The 15,964-nt window shown below is 43.7% G+C and overlaps 1 protein-coding gene across 1 annotated transcript in view; it reads right to left on the reverse strand.

The window, feature by feature from the left end:
* Positions 1 to 15,964, reverse strand: part of sart3 (spliceosome associated factor 3, U4/U6 recycling protein) — a 78,424-nt gene that overhangs the window by 15,745 nt on the left and 46,715 nt on the right. The window contains exon 14 of the mRNA XM_060906775.1: positions 6,747 to 6,823. Within this exon, the coding sequence (XP_060762758.1) occupies positions 6,747 to 6,823 (77 nt within the window). The remainder of the gene's footprint in view (positions 1 to 6,746; positions 6,824 to 15,964) is intronic.

Below are 15,964 nucleotides of genomic sequence, written 5' to 3' on the forward strand. Positions count from 1 at the left end.
CTTTTGCTACAATTACAGCTGCGAGTCTCTTGGGGTATGTCTCTATTAGCTTAGCACATCTAGCCACTGGGATTTTTGCCCATTCCTCAAGGCAAAACTGCTCCAACTCCTTCAACTTAGATGGGTTGTGTTGGTGTACAGCAATCTTCAAGTTATGCCACAGAGTCTCAATTGGATTGAGGTCTGGGCTTTGATTAGGCCATTCCAAGACATTTAAAATGTTTCCCTTTAAACCACTCCAGTGTAACTTTAGCAGAATTGCCCTGCATTTAGTGCCATCCATCTTTCCTTCAGTCCTGACCAGCTTTCCTGTTCCTGCAGATGAAAAACATCCCCACAGCATGATGCTGCCACCACCATGCTTCACTGTAGGAATGGTGTTCTCAGGGTGTTGGGTTTCCGCCACACATGGCGTTTCCCATGATGGCCAAAAAGATCGATTTTTGTCTCATTTGACCAGAGAATCTTCTGCCATGTGTTCGGGGAGTCTGCCACATGCTGTTGGGCAAACTCCCCAAACACATCCAAATGTGTTTTCTTCAGCAATGGCTTTTTTCTGGCCACTCTTCCATAAAGCCCTACTCTATGGAGTGTACAGCTTAAAGAGGTCCTATGGACAGATACTCCCATCTCCGCTGTGGATCTTTGCAGCTCCTTCAGTGTTATCATTGCAGTCTTTGTTACATCTCTGATTCATGCCCTCCTTGCCCGGTCTGTGAGTTTTGGTGGTCGGCCTTCTCGTCAGGTTTGTAGTGGTGCCATATTCTTTCCATTTTGCTATAATGGATTTAATGGTGCTCCCTGGGATATTCAAAGTTGGGGATATTTTTTTATAACCCAACTTCTTCACAACTTTGTCTCTGACCTGTTTGGAGGCTCCTTGGTTTTCATGTTGCTTGATTAGTCGTGTAGCAGAGTCAGGGTCCTTCCAGAACAGGTTGATTTATACAGACATCATGTGACACTTTGATTGTACACTAGGGCTGTAACGATATGCGTATCGAAATCGAGATACGCAGAGCCACGATCCGTATCGCGATACAAGAAGGCAGAATCGCGGTACACCCTTGCAAACTTCTCCTCAGCCCAAAAACAGAGGCGCTTCCAAACTTCAATTTATGAATACTTTACTTTTTATTTAAATTACATTTTAAACTTACTTAAATTACTTTTTTTTTTTTTATATCTATTAGTAAGTCGTTTTTTCGCCGACCTGCGACAATCTTCTGCGAGTCACGCAACGTCCACACTCGCCACTAGCAGAGCATTCATTTCTTTTAAGCGGTCGCCATTCTGGTTGCGACGCGGGGAACGAATCTGTAAACAAGCAGCTCATTGGCTGGCTAGGTGTGCCACAAGCCAATCACAATCACTTGACCGGAAAGGCATGCAGTGTTGCCAGATTGGGCAGGTTTAGGTGCTTTTTGGCTGGTTTTGAACATATTTTGGGGTGGAAAACGTTAGCAATATCTGGCAACACTGAAGGCATGTCTGCTTGGGCGGAAGCCTTCTGTGGCAGTTACATTTTGACACGCGAGCAATGTTTCACCATAAAAATTCTGTAATTTCCATCTGTTTTCCGCGATCACAGAAAATCATTGGCCCTATGAGAGTGAGACAGTGAGAGAGCCCCCCCAAAAAAATCTTAACGGATTTACACGATTTGGAAAAATGACTTTTTCAGAACTGAGATCAGTTCTGAAAAACAAAACCCCTATGGAGAAAAAATCCAGGACCGTGACGTCGCCCGGTAGGACGCAGCCGGGGCCCCACCCTGGAGCCAGGCCCGGGGTTGGGGCTCGTATGCGAGCGCTTGGTGGCCGGGCCTTTGCCCATGGGGCCCGGCCGGGCTCAGCCCGAAGAGGTGACGTGGGCCCGACCTCCTGTGGGTTCACCACCCACAGAGGTAGCAGTAGGGGTTTGGTGCAGTGTGGATTGGGTGGCAGTCGAAGGCAGGGGCCTCGACGACCTGATCCCCGGACACAGCGGCTGGCTGTTGGGACATGGAATGTCACTTCGCTGGGGGGGAAGGAGCCTGAGCTTGTGCGGGAGGTTGAGAGGTACCGGCTAGAGATAGTCGGGCTCACCTCCACGCACAGCTTGGGCTCTGGAACCCAGCTCCTCGAGAGGGGCTGGACTTTCCACTTCTCTGGAGTCGCCCATGGTGAGCGGCGGCGGGCTGGTGTGGGCTTCCTTATAGCTCCCCAGCTCAGCCGCCATGTGTTGGAGTTTACCCCAGTGAACGAGAGGGTCGCCTCTCTGCGCCTTCGGATTGGGGAGAGGGCTCTTGCTGTTGTTTGTGCCTACGGGCCAAATAGCAGTATAGAGTATCCGGCCTTCTTGGAGTCCCTGGGAGAGGTACTGAGGGGTGCTCAGACTGGGGATTCCATTGTGCTACTGGGGGACTTCAATGCTCACGTGGGCGATGACAGTGACACCTGGAGGGGCGTGGTTGGGAGGAACGGCCTCCCCGATCTGAACCCGAGTGGTGTTTTGTTATTGGACTTCTGTGCTAGTCACAGTTTGTCCATAACGAACACCATGTTCGAGCATAGGGGTGTCCATAAGTGCACGTGGCACCAGGACACCTTAGGTCGGAGGTCGATGATCGACTTTGTAGTCGTGTCATCTGATCTCCGACCCTATGTCTTGGACACTCGGGTGAAGAGAGGGGCTGAGTTGTCAACTGATCACCACCTGGTGGTGAGTTGGATCCGCTGGCGGAGGAGGAAGCTGGACAGACCTGGCAGGCCCAAACGTATGGTGAGGGTCTGCTGGGAACGTCTGGCCGAGCACTCTGTTGGGGAGGTCTTTAACTCCCACCTCCGGGAGAGCTTTTCCCAGCTTCCGAGGGAGGCGGGGGACATTGAGTCTGAGTGGACCATGTTCTCTACCTCCATTGTGGATGCACCTGTTCGGAGCTGTGGCCGCAAGGTCTCCGGTGCCTGTCGTGGCGGCAATCCCCGAACCCGGTGGTGGACACCGGAAGTAAGGGATGCCGTCAAGCTGAAGAAGGAGTCCTATCGGGCCATGTTGACCTCCGGGACTCCTGAGGCAGCCGACGGGTATCGGCAGGCCAGGCGTGCTGCAGCTCGGGCAGTTGCGGAGGCAAAAACTTGGAACTGGGAGGAGTTCGGGGAGGCCATGGAGAAGGACTATCGGTCGGCCTCGAAGAAATTCTGGCAAACCGTCCGGCGCCTCAGGAGGGGGAAGCAGTACTCTGCCAACACTGTTTACAGTGCGGGTGGGGAGCTGTTGACCTCGACTGGGGACACTGTCGGGCGGTGGAAGGAATACTTTGAGGATCTCCTCAATCCCACCATCATGTCTTCCACTGAGGAGACTGAGGCTGATGACTCAGAGGTGGACTCGTCCATTACCCAAGCCGAAGTCACTGAGGTGGTTTGCAAGCTCCTCGGTGGCAAGGCACCGGGGGTGGATGAGATCCGCCCTGAGTATCTCAAGTCTCTGGATGTTGTGGGGCTGTCTTGGTTGACACGCCTCTGCAACATCGCATGGCGGTCGGGGACAGTGCCTCTGGAGTGGCAGACTGGGGTGGTGGTCCCTCTTTTTAAGAAAGGGGACCGGAGAGTGTGCTCCAATTATAGGGGAATCACACTTCTCAGCCTCCCAGGGAAAGTTTACTCCAGGGTACTGGAGAGGAGAATTCGACCAATAGTCGAACCTCGGATCCAGGAGGAACAATGCGGTTTTCGTCCTGGTCGCGGAACACTGGACCAGCTCTATACCCTTCATAGGGTGCTCGAGGGTTCATGGGAGTTTGCCCAACCAGTCCACATGTGCTTTGTGGATCTGGAGAAGGCATTCGACCGTGTCCCCCGTGGTATTCTGTGGGGGGTGCTTCGGGAGTATGGGGTTCGGGGCTCTTTGCTAAGGGCTGTCCGGTCCCTGTACGAACAGAGCAGGAGTCTGGTTCGCATTGCCGGCAGTAAGTCAGACCTGTTCCCAGTGCATGCTGGACTCCGGCAGGGCTGCCCTTTGTCACCGGTTCTGTTCATAATTTTTATGGACAGAATTTCTAGGCGCAGCCAGGGGCCGGAAGGAATCCTGTTTGGGAACCACAGGATTTCATCTCTGCTTTTTGCGGATGATGTTGTCCTGTTGGCTTCTTCAAACCAGGACCTTCAGCATGCACTGGGGCGGTTTGCAGTCGAGTGTGAAGCGGCTGGGATGAGAATCAGCACCTCCAAGTCCGAGGCCATGGTTCTCGACCGGAAAAGGGTGGCTTGCCCTCTCCAGGTTGGTGGAGAAGTCCTGCCTCAAGTGGAGGAGTTTAAGTATCTCGGGATCTTGTTCACGAGTGAGGGAAGGATGGAGCGTGAGATCGACAGGCGGATCGGTGCAGCCTCCGCAGTGATGCGGTCGCTTTACCGGTCCATCGTGGTGAAGAAGGAGCTGAGCCAAAAGGCGAAACTCTCAATTTACCGGTCGATCTACGTTCCGACTCTCACCTATGGTCATGAGCTTTGGGTAATGACAGAAAGAACAAGATCGCGGATACAAGCGGCTGAAATGAGTTTCCTTCGCAGGGTGGCTGGGCGCTCCCTTAGAGATAGGGTGAGAAGCACAGTCACTCGGGAGGAGCTTGGAGTAGAGCCGCTGCTCCTCCACATCGAGAGGAACCAGCTGAGGTGGCTCGGGCATCTTTTTTGGATGCCTCCTGGACGCCTCCCTGGGGAGGTGTTCCAGGCATGTGCCCCCGGGAGGAGGCCCCGGGGAAGACCCAGGACACGCTGGAGGGACTATGTCTCTCGGCTGGCCTGGGAACGCCTCAGTGTTCTTCCCGAGGAGCTGGCCGAGGTGTCTGGGGAAAGGGAAGTTTGGGCTTCCATGCTTAGACTGCTGCCTCCGCGACCCGGTCCTGGATAAGCGGAAGAAGACGAGACGAGACGAGACTTTTTCAGAACCGAAAAAAACAGAGCTTCCGGCTCAACAGTATTATTTTGAGAAATAAAACAATCTTTGGATATACATTTGTTCATTTTTGCATACATATTACTCATTCTCTGCAGTGGTCTGAATTATTTGTTATTAAATAGTTAATGTAAGTAAGTAAATGTTAATAAGTCAAATTTACTACTTTTAAAAAAAACATTTAAAAAAAAAATCGTGGGCGTATCGAATCGTGGGTCAAAAATCGCGATACGAATCGAATCGTGAGTTGGGTGTATCGTTACAGCCCTATTGTACACAGATGGATCTTAAATCAACTAATTCTGTGACTTATGAAGTGAATTGGTTGGACCAGCTCTTATTTACTCTTATTTAGGGGTTTCCTACGAAAGGGAGTGATTTCTGTTTTTTCATCTTAATTATTGTTTGTGTCACAATAAAAATTTTTTTTTTTTTTTTAAAGTGCACCTTTAAAGTGGTAGGCATGTTGTGTAAATCAAATGGTGCTAACCCACCAAAAATCCATTTTAGCCTTGATCATACCGGGTGGGGTCGTTTCCGACCCCGGACATCTATTTTTTAGGATAAAAAAATTTAATATGCGTTATTTTTTCATGAAATTTCATGAATTTGTCACATTTTTTGCAGGATACGCATCTGGATTCTTTGTGCCCTCGATGCCTGCTTTTTATCGGACCAAAAACCATTGGGGTCGTAAACGACCCCACTCATTTTTCACTATTTAGCCATATAGTACTTGTTTTTTATTCAGTGTATTTTACCCAATTTTGTCTTTTCAGATTGAAATATGGCAGGCAGACCAAGAGTAGTGAGATACTTGAGAAGAGATTCAAAGACTCTTAGAGCAGGACAGTACCACAGATGAGAGTGAACCAAATGAATCTGACTCTGAGGAAGAAGCAGACCACATATCTGAAGCATCAGACAGAGGTGACACTGAGAGTGCCAGTGATAATGATCCAGAGGTTGAACACCATGGAAATCAACAACGCCCTGACGACAGAGAGGCTGAAATAAATCAAAGAAGGGGAAGAGGCCATGGCAGAGGTCGTGGCAGGGGGCGTGGGCGAGGCCAGGACAATGGTGCAATTCCCCAAGGCCAAGCCCAGCCCAACAACCCTGCTGTGGACCAAGACCACATAATTGGTAAAGATGGAACTGTTTGGGATAAGGCCCAGCCACCGCAGGGACGAAGGCGAGCCCAGGATATTTTGAGACAGGCCCCTGGAATCACACCAGAAGGAAGATGTACTGATATACTGCAGTCTTTCCAGCTTTTTATCACCCAGCCAATAGTGATTCAGATTGTCCAAGAGACAAATAGGTTTGGTTGAATCAAATTGGTGTCCTAGATATACATAGAATAGTATTTGTGGATCTCTAACAAGATGTTTAATAAAGAATATTGATCTCTTATGAAGCTTTTGTTGTCTACACATAAAAAATGTAACGATATTTGGCTAAAAATAACTTGGGGTCGTAACCGACCCCACCCGGTATGAATTGGTTGCAAAATATGCCGGTATGATTAGGGTTAATTCCAGCTTGTAATACGACAAAACAGGACAAACACCAAGGGGGATGAATACTTTTGCAAGGCACTGTACATTTGGCACATATTAAACTTTGTTGTACAGAAACTACTAAAACACACCTGCATAAATAAGTGAAAGGTCATACACGCGAGCAAGGAGAAGCTATTTTATGATAAACATCTGGAAGTCTGAATGTGATTTACATAGAGATGTGCAAATAAATCATTTTCTAAACTCAATAGGGACAACACAACAGGACAGGCGAGTCAGTCTTACCTTCGCTCTCTGCTCATTCACTCGATTCAGTCGCGACTCGGTCTTCTGTACAGCAGCATCCCAGTCCTCCAGCGACCCTGCAGATGGATATATTAAAGGTCATAGGCAACTGTTTTCAATTTATGCACATTTGAAACTTTATATGTTAAAAAACCCTCTGTAATTTTCTTCTGGTCCCAAGAAGTATTGTTAATAAGTAATAGTTAGTTAGTGCGGATCGCAGCGAATTTCTGTTCAGCGATTTTCGTGACCACTCGGCGCGTGACATCATTCAAGACAAACAAACCGCTTGAGTTGAGTCCACTTCTGTTTACTTACATTGCCGTTCGGCTTGAGTGCAGACGTGCGTTCAGGAATTTACAAAGAAAAACCGTGCCTTATTGTTGTGCAGTGAACTGTAACAGGATCAGTTCAGGAAGGAGTTTTTACCTTTTACCAAGAGAGGAGAGAAGAGGAGGAGAGAGTGGATTGGCTTTTTCCGGAAGAGGAGAAGAGGCGGAGAGAGTGGATCGTGCACATGAAGCCAGAGGGTTGGCTTTTTCCGAAAGAGGAGAAGAGGTGGAGAGAGTGGATTGTGCGCGTGAAACAAAATCAAGCAGTCAAAGAAGAACCAGACCAGCAACGCTCAAGCAAAAAGGAGAAGATTGAAGGTAAACATTTTTACTTTTGCTTGCAATTGACAAGTCAAGAATCCTGAGGGATCCTGTACAATCACTGTGGAAATGAGACAAAGAGATATTTCCTCGCTTAGAGTCGGCTATAAATAGTATAATGCCGCGGATGGCAGGCTAATGTGGCCTACTGGCGCACTGTCAAGTAATCGTTACCTATACCCACTAGGGAGGGCGGTTTAATTATTCTTCAAAAGGGCTCTTATTTAGCATTATGACGAAAGTAGGAATTTATCATAACTACCAGGATAAATCGTTTGGGCACGAGTCTTGTTGAGGTCCGGGGTCACCGCGATCAGAGTCAGCCGAGTCACTGTCTGATTCCGAGGCTGCACAGTCAAACCAGTGCAAGATTGAATATAGGAAGACAGAATTCGCTTTTTGGGTTGTTCTTCTAGACAATAAAGTTGATATTCTACATTTCACCTCCGACCATTGCCTATGACCTTTAAGCAGTTCGAGAAAGGCAGAAAACCGCACAGGGGGAAAAAAAAGTGAGAGATGTAAAAGAAGGAACAAATGAGGAAAAGAAATAAGTACAAGAAAACTGAAATTTTAAGAGAACACACGAAACAAGAAGAGTCAAGGAAAGAAAAAGAGAATAGACAAGAAAAGCATAAATGAGAAGAGCTAAGAGTAGGGTCATTCCATGTCAATTCACACAAATGCCCCAAACCTCCCCAGTGACACCTCTTCAATTTGCCTTATTTTTATTTTCTTAGTGCCTTATGATGTCAAATGAAAGAATCCAAAATTTTAGCTTCCTAGCTCGAATGTTTTTTGAGTTATGGCCCTTCAAAGTTTGGGTGCCACGCCCACTTTTGGGGTCCGGGAATTGCGCACTTAATTTGCAAGCATTTTTGGAGGCCCATATTTTTTGTTCTAAGGGGAATATAGACCTGTAAATTGCTATATCTACAACCCCGATTCCAAAAAAGTTGGGACAAAGTACAAATTATAAATAAAAATGGAATGCAATAATTTACAAATCTCAAAAACTGATATTGTATTCACAATAGAACATTGACAACATATCAAATGTCGAAAGTGAGACATTTTGAAATTTCATGCCAAATATTGGCTCATTTGAAATTTCATGACAGCAACACATCTCAAAAAAGTTGGGACAGGGGCAATAAGAGGCTGGAAAAGTTAAAGGTACAAAAAAGGAACAGCTGGAGGACCAAATTGCAACTCATTAGGTCAATTGGCAATAGGTCATTAACATGACTGGGTATAAAAAGAGCATCTTGGAGTGGCAGCAGCTCTCAGAAGTAAAGATGGGAAGAGGATCACCAATCCCCCTAATTCTGCGCCGACAAATAGTGGAGCAATATCAGAAAGGAGTTCGACAGTGTAAAATTGCAAAGAGTTTGAACATATCATCATCTACAGTGCATAATATCATCAAAAGATTCAGAGAATCTGGAAGAATCTCTGTGCGTAAGGGTCAAGGCCAGAAAACCATACTGGGTGCCCATGATCTTCGGGCCCTTAGACGGCACTGCATCACATACAGGCATGCTTCTGTATTGGAAATCACAAAATGGGCTCAGGAATATTTCCAGAGAACATTATCTGTGAACACAATTCACCGTGCCATCCGCCGTTGCCAGCTAAAACTCTAGTTCAAAGAAGAAGCCGTATCTAAACATGCCCCATACCATCAGAAGCCTGCATCTCTGATGGTATGGGGTTGCATTAGTGCGTGTGGCATGGGCAGCTTACACATCTGGAAAGACACCATCAATGCTGAAAGGTATATCCAGGTTCTAGAGCAACATTTGCTCCAATCCAGACGACGTCTCTTTCAGGGAAGACCTTGCATTTTCCAACATGACAATGCCAAACCACATACTGCATCAATTAGGCTGCTGGGCCATAGAAGGTTCACGCTGCACGCTGCATGCTGCACGCTACACGTTCACGTGAAGAACCGGACCCTGGGCCATTAAACTTCATGCTTGGATGTTCACGTGTTGCGTCTGTTCTACTTTGACCGAGTAACCAGCAATATGGACTCTTCGGATGACGACGATTGCCTCATTCTGCTTTTACTGAGACAGAGGAAGAGAAAAAGGAACAGAATTTGGAGCCGAGAACACTTCCTTCTGAGAGAAACCCGTGGTGAATTTCACCGAACATTCTATAATCTGCTTGACAATCCCGATGAAGAACTATTTTTCAATTATACCATTCAATTATATTTTTTCTGAAGTTTTCCCCTGAAAGCATAGAGTTATCTCCCTAGACCCGTTCTGATTGGCTGGCGCGGCGGTGACCGCATGCATTGACTGGAATTTCCATCTTCATGCCTAGAAAAAAAAGTGTGCATGTTCATTTCACGCTTCACGCGTGAAGTGTGCAGCGTGCAACGTGAACGCCGTTCTATGGCCCAGAGCAAGTCATGCTACGTTTGTCCACTTTTCTTTACACGCGTGTAGCGTGTAGTGTGCAGCATGCAGCGTGAGCCTTCTATGGCCCAGCTGCCTTACAGCATCATGGCTGCGTAGAAGAAGGGTCCGGGTACTGAACTGGCCAGCCTGCAGTCCAGATCTTTCACCCATAGAAAACATATGGCGCATCATAAAACGGAAGATATGACAAAAAAGACCCAAGACAGTTGAGCAACTAGAATCCTATATTAGACAAGAATGGGTTAACATTCCTATCCCTAAACTTGAGCAACTTGTCTCCTCAGTCCCCAGACGTTTACAGACTGTTGTAAAGAGAAAAGGGGATGTCTCACAGTGGTAAACACGGCCTTGTCCCAACTTTTTTGAGATGTGTTGTTGTCATGAAATTTAAAATCACCTAATTTTTCTCTTTAAATGATACATTTTCTCAGTTTAAACATTTGATATGTCATCTATGTTCTATTCTGAATAAAATATGCAATTTTGAAACTTCCACATCATTGCATTCCGTTTTTATTTACAATTTGTACTTTGTCACAACTTTTTTGGAATCGGGGTTGTATGTATTCTGGCCCTGTCTATCTGATTCTGCACCTAAAAATAGCACAGGTTTACTAACTTTATAGATATTAACCCCTTAAAAGTGGATTTTTTAAATGACACAATTTTTTTGACATTTTGGGGGTCCATATCTTGGAAAGTTTTTATGTTGATGGGGTTTCAACTGATTTATCATCATATTTGGGAACTCTACTGTGTACTTAGAGTTTTTCAGGGCACTCGGAGGTTTGGTGGGGGTACAGGAGGGCCCCAAATATGGCTTCGGGACAAAATTACCATTTGGTACGCCCTACTTCAGGCCATGTGGCCACATGATGACTAGAATGAACCTTTAACCCTATCAACAGACACCTTTTATCAAACTTTTAAGCCAATAAAAACTTTGATTATCCAACTCCTTCAATATAAACTAAGCATTTGTATATGGTACTATTTTTGCATATTTTCTGAAAAATCCTAAGTCCGGAAAGTAGGTCAACTGTTGTTTTGACTGCCTATTCATGTTTAAGGTAGTACAAGCACACCCATATAGTGATTTTAATCTATGGGAAGAGTATTTATACCCAATACCCCATTAGTTATATTGACAATTACAAGGGATAAACCCTTTCCCGGTTGTTTCACGATGCTGTTTTTTTTTTTTTTTTTTTACATTTGACACCTTTCCCTGTATCCAACCAAACTCTGACCACTGTACACTTAATAGTTAAATGCATCGTTCAAACAGGAAAGGGAAAGATGCAAACAAGGGGATGATCCCAAGAAAAACATCCTGGTTGCTTTACTACATTTGTTCTGACATCCGATCTGGAAGTTAAACCTAGACTCATCAGGTTTTTTTTTTCTTTTCAAGAAAAGGGGAAGGGGCCCCTAGCCACTCATGTGGGGAAAATTAGCATATCAAAGTTCCCCTTTTTACTAATTGATATGCTAATCTCCCCCTATGTCAACACTTCAATGTACGTGCACAGAAAAATATCGAACCATGAATAGAACAAATCCCCTCCGAATGTCAGGTTACTTAAGGGTTGTTTTACAATCAGGGTACAAAGTTTGTGTCACAGGGGTCCAAAATTCAAATTGATTCAAATTGGTTCTTGTACCAGTTTTTAAGTGAAGGACAAGTTAAAGAACAGATTTCAGGTAATTTTTTGACGTGTATGGTAGTTTTCAGGGCTTTCCACTAAGGCTCATACTAGCCAGCCATGACAAATAAGTAGCCAGCCGGGGGGGGGAGTAAACACAAACTCCTGTGCACGCAGTTCCCAGGATTAAATGCATTTTCCACGGACCATGTATTTATTGCAGGAGAGCATTATTCAAAAACCGTTCATATTATTATTAGCCTAAGTATACCTGCATAATAGACAAGCTATATTAATTTCTCAGACATTTGCTCTATTATCATTATTATTATTACAACATATTGCATCTTTTTTATTCATTAGTGTATGCCAGACACTAATGCACCAATGAAAACTGTGATTTGCGCACCGAAAATAATCAGTAATAGGCTATACAAGCTCACATATTGCATCATGAGGCGTTCCTGGCTTGCAAATCTCTTATTTTCGGTGCATGACACATTCACACAGCTGAGCATGCTATGAATTAACAACGACAACGGTCTGCAGTGGTGGCTACACAATTACACACTCAGAGAACATTTCTCCATTTGTGTATGAAAATACACTCCAACGACTCAGTTTGGTTTCATTTACAACCAACGGTGTCTTTTCATGCCAGCACGTAATTGAACGAGAGAAGACAGGTTTACCGGAGACAATATAAGCGTTATCTCTGCTTCTGTTCCCTCCGACAGCCCCGACACACTACTGCCTCCGCCGAGTGCGCGCGCACACACACCGCATGTCGGGGCCGCGGATGAGTTACTCTCCCTTGATCAACGAAGTCGGCGGGGAATTTGTGGTTATTATCGGTACAAACAGCGCGAATCACAACTTAAATGAGTGCGGTTCAGTTTGACATTATTGTCAGTCCGTTAGATAAACATTTAATTTTATTACAATCGAAAATTAATATTTAGAGCCTGTGGGCTATGAAAACAATAGTCATTAAAGTAGCCAGCTGGACTTAATTGTGTAGTCGGCTGTATGGCCGGCAGCCGGCGCTTGTGGAAAGCCCTGAGTTTTGCGTAATCTGCTATAAGATAAAGAAGATTAAGTGTAGCTTTAAGCAGGGCTGGGAGAAACAAATGAAGTGATTCTCGGAGAGGACATTTTTTTTTTTGACAATTCAGAATCCACTACTTCCATAGTGCTTTTAAATATAAGGCTGTAAGCTTTGTGTTAGTTGTCTCTAATATTTATGTCCCAATATCTTGACCACATTTTAGGATGAAAATAATCATTTTAGATATGTTATTTTATATTGAAAAATTAGCTGTCTCGGAGAGGACTTTTTTTTTTTTTTTTACACAATTACATACTAATTTGATCAAAATAGTCTGAAAACTTACTGGCATTCAACATGAAAACTTAACTATGTTTCCAATGATATGGAACCAAATATTTGTTTTATGGTATAAAGAATGATGTAAGTGCATCCCTTTTGGAGCTACCTGTGGTCAAAAAAAGCACTTTTTCTAAATTACATGAGTAATTTTGCTAAATATGACATATACATTCACCAAAAATAACGTTATCACCAAATTTTTTTTGCATGGTAAATAGAGCTATCACAGGGCTACAATAAACAACCAAGTTTATTTAGTTAAGACTTTTGATATTGAAGATAATAAGTGTTAAATGTGATTTTTAGCTTGCGTACCCTGATTGTAAAACAACCCATAAATGTACACCAAAGATTTCCTTACTTTCCAAAATAAATCAGTTACCTTTCTTCAATTAAAGACGCTTCATATCTTGTGAATAGACCCCTTGCACTGACGTCACCCGAAACCGGAAGTAAACAAACCCTGCGCCATATTGGAAGACCAACAAACTCGTGATTAGGGGGAAATAACGGCAGTGCGCGGTATGTGAACCTACGAGGCACTTGATTCATCAAAAATCTACAATGGTAAACTTTTGTGCTGTGTTAGGGTTCTAACAAAGCTGATGGGAAAGGTGAAAAGAAGTCTTTCTTCAGAATACCAGCTGTGATTGAGACACAAGGGGAGCAAACCAAGGAGCTTTCTGCCAGGAGACAGAGAGAGGATTTAGCTGCTTTATGCAGAGCGGATCTGAATATTTCAAGTCTACAGCAGTACAGAATATGTTCCGACCATTTTGTTACTGGTAAGTCACTAGGCTAGAGTGTTGTAGAACATTTTTTAAACGTTTACTGAATAAAAACATCCTTAATTTTATCACATTTATGTTATATATTTCATTTCTTTCTTTTGTTTTAATTTTCCTCCCTCCATGCCTCTTTGGATTTTAAATATAGTTTTTCCCCATGTCCAAATAATTCAAAGATCCTTATGTTTCCATTCTCCCTTGCCCCGAGTCTTATCATATGGGTCAAACCCATCTATCACAGCCAGTTTCTCCACATACTGTGCCCTTTCTGCAGCTGGTAATGTACTCGCATAACCCGAATTATCAGCCATCATGTCACTTCACAACAGCTGTAATATCACTTCACTCTCGCTCGTAGTTTGTTTTGTATTGTATGTATGTATGTACGTACTTGGTCTTCCAATATGGCGCCCTAACAAAATCACGCGGTACGGTGACGTCACGCGGCAGCCCTCTATAGGGCTGGGTATTATTTGGGTCCTGCCCCCCCCATACCAGTGCTGAAACAATACTTTTTAAATGGCGCTGGTACCTAAACCACATCTAAACCAATACCCTTTTTAAGTGCAAAATGAAGGTCCATAATACTACAGTGTTTAAGGCAAATTTAAGCTTCAGATTGAATATATTAAAACACCTTAAATTCGTACCGTACATATAAATAAAAATACAATTAAATTTAAAAAACAAATTCACATTTCATTGCTCATTTGTCCATAATTACTAGTTCATCCCCCATGTTAAAATTCACTATTCAAGCATGAGTTTTATGTATTTTGTGGAGGACTGGTTCAGACGGGTCACATCCATAACGCCAATCCCTTTCATGGTATGAACGTCACGCTTTCTGCAATTGTCTTTGAAATTCAGAGTTTGTAGAAAACCTGTAATCACCTGTAAAAGGTTGTGCGTTTGATGTTCCACCTATAGTGCTGATAAAATGCTATATATTTTAGGATGTACATAATTATATGAATTGAGGATTTGTCTCTGTTTAGCTGCAGAGGATTCATTAAAAGTTATGCAAATTAAAATCACTGAAACAAATCTTGTCCAGGCTCGGAGGCATTTTATTTACCAACAGGAGTCCAGAGGTCACTTCATTCTGCTTGATTACAGCTGCAAAGTATTTTTCCACATGCGGGAAATATTTCTACCACAGGTTAGTTTTATAAACCTTCCAAACTAGCTTAACGGGAATAATATTGTGTGGATGAAGGTGTTACGGAGCTTCACCTGTGAGGGATTTATGTTAATAATGAGAGAATTATGCTATATGTTTTGTAAATACATTCAGTCGGTGAACAGGAAGTCGATGTGCGACAGACCTGAAAACGGTCTACACGGTATAGAACCCCAAACTGAATCTTGGTACCAAATATCAAGCAGTTGTGATTTGTAATTGCTGAGAAAAAATGTTACAAAATTTTGTAAATCCATGCTATACGTTTCATAAATACATTCAGCTGGTAAACAGGAAGTCGATGTGCGACAGACCTGAAAACGGTCTACACGGTATAGAACCCCAAGCTGAAGTTTGGTACCAAGTGGCTATGATTTGTGGTTGCTGAGAAAAAGTGTGTTTCGGACGGATGGAAAGAGGTAAACCAGTATACTCCCCTCCTTCGGCGCGGGTGTATCATAAACTTTAACAACAACAACAATACGTAAAAAAAAAGGAAAAAAGTGAAGAAATAAGAGGAGAAACCAAGGCAAGAAAGAGCAAGAGAAGGAAAAAAAAAAGAAAGAAACACAGACAACAAGGAGAGGACAGTAATTTTCTAAATGTACACTACCGTTCAAAAGTTTGGGGTCACCCAGACAATTTTGTGTTTTCCATGAAAAGTCACACTTTTATTTACCACCATAAGTTGTAAAATGAATAGAAAATATAGTTAAGACATTTTTCTGGCCATTTTGAGCATTTAATTGACCCCACAAATGTGATGCTCCAGAAACTCAATCTGCTCAAAGGAAGGTCAGTTTTATAGCTTCTCTAAAGAGCTCAACTGTTTTCAGCTGTGCTAACATGATTGTACAAGGGTTTTCTAATCATCCATTAGCCTTCTGAGGCAATGAGCAAACACATTGTACCATTAGAACTAGGGCTGTGCGATATGGGAAAAAATGAATATCCCGATACATTTTTCTCCATTTCACGATATATATCTCGATATATTTAAATCTCCTCTAAAGGACCCCATGAAATCTAACTTTTACTCTTTTCAGTACAATCCCTGCAGATTAAATAACATTCTTGGTTAACTTTACAGGTGGTTTTCAGCAACACATTTTAAATTTTCATG

The sequence above is a fragment of the Neoarius graeffei genome, chromosome 24 (genome assembly GCF_027579695.1).
Source record: "Neoarius graeffei isolate fNeoGra1 chromosome 24, fNeoGra1.pri, whole genome shotgun sequence".
Taxonomy (NCBI): Eukaryota; Metazoa; Chordata; class Actinopteri; order Siluriformes; family Ariidae; genus Neoarius; species Neoarius graeffei.